Here is a 5,480-nt window from a genome sequence, read left to right on the forward strand (position 1 = left end):
GGTTCTTTCATTATCAGGTTGAATGATGAATTTATCCTACATAAACACACTAAAACAATTAATATTTTATGGATAGAGAGATGTTATATAGTAGAAGAAATAATATATGAATAAAATAAGTAACCTTAATACGAGTGTGAATCATTGCCTTGTCCTCTTTTGAAACTTTGCTCCACCCTTTCACTCTAAGCGGTGCATGATTTCGTACTATGAAACCAACTTCAGATGTGAATCGTGAAGCATTGGCTCCGGTAGGGTGAAGTTCTCCATCTCTAGCTGATATTGGTAATTTTTTTTTTGTGTCAGCAACAATTTTGCTCGTGCCTTTACTCCTGTTAGGTCCACGAGTTCTTTTCTTGGGTTGGGCTATTAAAAAAGAAAAAAATATCATAAAAACATTAGATAAATATACTAATGCAAACTATATAAATTTAAATATTAAAAAAAACATACCAATAGATTCTAAATCTTGTTGCTCATTGTCAGTACTTCCTCTTGGTTGTGTTGTAGTAGAAGTATTAACTCTTGAAATAGGTAGAGGCAGAGTAGTAGCGGGGATCTCCGATGGTTGTTCAGAAGTACCCTGGATTGACGGAGTGGTATTGGGGGTCTCTAATGGAAACCGTTTTGGTGCCATTTTCCTATAAAAATTTAAATAACTAATTTTTAAGTGTTACTTAAACTTTAAAGTATAAAAAGTTATAAAATAACATAAAATAAATTACTTATGAGCTTTCATCAGTTTCATCTGTATTTGAACATTCGCCATGTTGTAATTCCTCATCGATATCCTCTACATCAGTCTCATAATCCCCTACATCATCGTCGTCACTTTCCATGACATTAGCTTCATTCAAAATTTGATCACTATTATTTATTTCGAGATTAATATGTGATGAGTTAATCTCTATCATCTCCGCGTTTTCATGGTGAAGAGGAATTTCAACATTTGTATCATCAAATGTTATTTCAATATCATTTGATCTCTCTTCTTGGTAAGCTTCAGTACAAGTATTAGAATTCTCGTCTTGTGCACCTACACTTTCAAGTATTATTTCTGGAATATCCCATAAGTGGCGATGATTTACCTTATCACCACCCTCCATTTTCTACCAAATTTATAATCTTGCAAATATAATACTTGATTTGCTTGGTCTGCAAGGATGAAAGGTTCATCCTTATACCATTTCGAGCTCACATTTATGCTTGTGATATGGTATTGTTGGTGTTTTCTTTTCTTTTTGGTATCAGTGTCATACCATTCACACTTAAAAAGTACCACTTTGTGGTCTAATATGTACAATACTTCTAAAATTTGTGTTATGACACCATAAAAATCACATGTATTGCCACCATGTTCACCCTCAACCCAAACACCATAATTTTGAGTGATTCGTCCAATGTCCCAAATTTCTGTGTGATACCGCACACCATTAACTATACATCCATTATATGAGAAGATTCTTCGATCTGGCATATTTGCAAGAGCAAACATTGAATCACTAATTTCACGAGGAGATGATTTATATTTTGCAACTATCTGTAAAATTATTTAAGCTATTAGTTTTTAGTAAATTTTATACTTAATTTAACTATGTCTAAAAAATTAAAATAATAAAAAATACTCACTTTTTCTTTGAACCAAGATGGAAACTCTAATTCTTGAGCTTGAATGATGTCTACTATGCCTTTAGATTGTAATAATTGCCTGTGCTCACTATTAAACAATGACATAATATAAGTATTTATGAAAAATCTCAAATATATATATATATGTGATGAAAAGAAACCATACTCAATATAAGGTTGCAACTCGGCACAATTATTTAAAATGTACCAATGCGCCTTGTTATACTCCATAGGTTGTAACTCGAGTAATTCTTTTCTACCAAATAGTCTCGTAGGTTGATAAAAAACCGATAATGTTGATGTATTTCGTACTTCATTGAGATCCCAATTACGTTCTGGACGATTAAATCGTGTTTCAATCCCATGAAGATACATTGAACAAAATGTTAAAGCCTCATTAGCAACATATCCTTCAGCAATTGAACCTTCTGGTCGTGCATTATTCTTGGCTAATTTTTTCAAAAAACCTAAGAACCTGATTATGAAAATTCATTACTTGGGAAATAAATATTAAATTTTAAAATAAGACGCACACTTCAAAATATATTATTTTACCTTTCAACTGGATACATCCAACGTGTATGTACAGGACCACCCAACTTTGCCTCGGAAGGTAAGTGAACTGCTAAGTGGATCATGACATCAAAAAATGCTGGGGGAAAAATGGATTCAAGCTTACATACGCATTTTACGATTCCTTGTTCTAGTGAATCCAAGTCTTCAACATGTAATGTTTTTGCACACAACTTTCGAAAAAATAATGAGAGCTCAGAAATGGCAAGTAGCACATCTTTTTTCACATATGGTCGCAACCCAACTGGCAATAGTCTTTGCAACAAAACATGGCAATCATGACTTTTTAAGCCAGTAATCTTGCCTTCACTTATGTTGACATTCCTTGAAATATTTGCAGCATACCCATCTGGAAATTTGACTGATGCTAACCATTTGCAGAAGTTTCTTCGCTCAACTAATGGTAACGTGTAACATGCTTGTGGTTTTAACCATTTATCTCCTTGTTTCTTTAAGTGCAATTCTTTGCGTATGTTCATCCTTTGTAAGTCAAGTCGTGCTTTTTCAGTATCTTTTGACTTCTTGTCTATGCATAACATTGTCCCGTAAACACTTTCACAAATATTCTTCTCGATGTGCATCACATCCAAATTGTGTCTTAACTTTAACTTTGACCAATACTCTAACTCCCACAAAATGCATTTTCGATTCCAAATAGGCTTATTTTTTTGTTTGTCTCCATCATTCACATCACACTTTAATTTTTTTCTCTTGTGTACAACTTCTTAAGATAATTTTCCACTATCTTCTTTTGGTATTTTTCCTGGTATAAATTCATCAACAGTATCCAACTGTTTTAAGATATCATCTTCTAATAATAATTTAGGAGGAGGACGATTCTCAATTTTACCATCATAGCGTTTATCTTTGCGCCATGGATGATCCAAAGGCAAGAAACGACGATGCCCCATATAACTAATCTTACCTAATATCGGAAACGAAGAAGCATCCACATTATAAACAGGACATGCCTTGTAGCCTTTTGTGCTCCACCCAGATATTGTACCATAAGCTGGAAAGTCATTTATCGTCCATAATATTGCAGCACGCATCATAAATTCTTTTTTACTCGATAAATCGTATGTTTTTACACCTTTTTCCCATAATTCTTTTAGCTCATCAATTAGGGGTCGTAAGTAAACATCGATGTCCTTTCCTGGGGATTTGGGACCAGGAATTAATAATGCCATTATAAAATTATTTTCTTTCATACATTTCCATGGTGGCATGTTGTATGGTACTAACACAACAGGCCATATACTATAGCTAGTACTCATATTTCCAAATGGATTGAATCCGTCGGTTGCAAGCCCCAATCTGACATTTCTTGGGTCTATTGCAAACTCTGGATATTGTTTGTCAAAATCTTTCCAAGCTTCTCCATCTGCAGGATGTCTAAGGACACCTTCAGTATTTAGACGTTTTTCTTTGTGCCACCTCATTTCTTCTGAAGTATGCCGTGAAATAAAGAGTCTTTGTAGACATGGAGTAATTGGAAAGTAATGCATTTTTTTTACTGGTACATTTTTTCTCCTTTTCCCCTTGAGTTTGTATCTTGAAAATCCACAAATAGGGCATTCAGTAGCATCCTTATGTTCTTTCCAAAATAGAGTGCAATCATTTTCACATACATGAATTGTCTCATAGCCTAATCCAAGTTTGCATAACATTCGTTTAGCTTCGTAATGAGAACTTGGTATTTTATGGTCATTTGGAAGAACTTCACGAAATATATTAAGTATCATGTCAAAAGCTTTGTTACTTAATTTATTTAGCACCTTGATATGCATCATTTTTACCAAAAATGTTAGAGAAGAAAACTTCGAACACCCAGGATATAACTCTTTCTTTGCTTCTTCAAATAGTTCTTTAAATTTTGTCGGTTCATAATGAGATTCTTCCTCTACAATTTCTTCATCTTGAAAAGTTTCAAAATTTATTCCACCAGCAACATCTTGAATTGCCTCTATCATGTCGTCATCATCCTCAGAATCTACGCTATCTTCATTTATGTCAGACTCTAATTCATCAACATTGAAGCTAGAACTAGTCTTGTCCTCACCGTGGAATACCCAATTTGTATACGACTTAGAAAATCCATTGACCCATAGGTGTCGTTCTACCGTTTCTAATTCATAATAATAGAAGTTCACACATTGGGTGCATGGACAACGAGTTTTATTCTCGTCATTCAAGTGACCACGTGCAAGTGTAATGAAATTACTAACCCCATTGGTGTATTCCATGGACAATTTATCATTGGACCATATCCAATTTTTATCCATTGTTATTCCTATACACTACAAAAAAAAAAAAAAAAAAACCCATTATTAAGTGGTCACAAATTGTAATTACCCCTACAAAATATACAATACAAAATGACAATTTCAAGCTAATTGATATAGGATTTTAAGGGTTTGATTGGTTCGTGATTGAAAAACAATTGTTTTAAAAACTGTTACTGAAAATATATTTCTGAACATATGATTGGTTCATAGTCTGTGAATTGTTTTGGAGTTTTAAAAAGTTGAATCTGTGATTGGTAGAAAATCTGAAAATATAACAATATCAGAATATGTGATTAGTTCAGTTAAATCTGAAAACTAATTTAATAATTGTAAAGAAATATTACATGATATTAAATTTTAACTTATCAAACTAAATTTCTTTATATCATTTACATACAATACTATTTTATATATATATATGTTATTCTTTTCAAATTTTTACTTTTAATTATCAATAATATCCTTATATCTTTTAATATTTACATTATCTATACATTGAACTCTAAATTTTTTTTTGTATCTTTTTAATTTATAATCAAATATATTATTTTATAATTAATACATAATTATAAAATTACTTGAATTTAAGTAAAAAAAATGCTTAGGGTTTGATTGGTTCTAACACTTGAAAGAAACATGTTAGAACTTTACCTAATAGGCTCTAAGGCAAAAACTTATTCTAAAACAAACATATCTCGGACCTATTTATTATGACTTTTTATGAAAAATTATATAAGTCTTTATTTATTATTTAGAGTGGGTTTCTATACTTAGAAAAACAAGTCATCTTTATGTTCTAAGTGTGTTTCTAATCATCCTATATGACTTGCAGTACAAAGTTGAAATCTAACATTTTGACTACATTCTCAACATTTTCTCTTGGATCGCTACCAGCTAGATAAAAAAAATATACATCTTGGCTGGATGCATAAATGACTAGAAACATCCAGTGTTGTCTATAAAAACAATGTCACACATTATTTATTAATA

General features: G+C 31.9%; 2 protein-coding genes across 2 annotated transcripts; both read right to left on the reverse strand.

Moving 5' to 3' along the window:
- Positions 1-725: 725 nt before the first annotated feature.
- On the reverse strand, positions 726-2,741 carry LOC133791692 (uncharacterized). The gene is made up of 5 exons (XM_062229609.1): positions 2,185-2,741; positions 1,838-2,104; positions 1,630-1,717; positions 1,280-1,540; positions 726-1,109 (listed from the first exon to the last, which is right to left on the reverse strand). Exons 1-5 carry the CDS (start codon positions 2,739-2,741, stop codon positions 726-728), a joined length of 1,557 nt encoding a protein of 518 aa, XP_062085593.1.
- A 186-nt stretch (positions 2,742-2,927) lies between these two features.
- Positions 2,928-4,487, reverse strand: LOC133791693 (uncharacterized). Its single transcript, XM_062229611.1, has one exon. The coding sequence runs from the start codon at positions 4,485-4,487 to the stop codon at positions 2,928-2,930; it is 1,560 nt and encodes a 519-aa protein (XP_062085595.1).
- Between the last annotated feature and the right edge of the window lie 993 nt (positions 4,488-5,480).

This window comes from Humulus lupulus, chromosome 7 (assembly GCF_963169125.1).
Source record: "Humulus lupulus chromosome 7, drHumLupu1.1, whole genome shotgun sequence".
In the NCBI taxonomy this organism is placed as follows: Eukaryota; Viridiplantae; Streptophyta; class Magnoliopsida; order Rosales; family Cannabaceae; genus Humulus; species Humulus lupulus.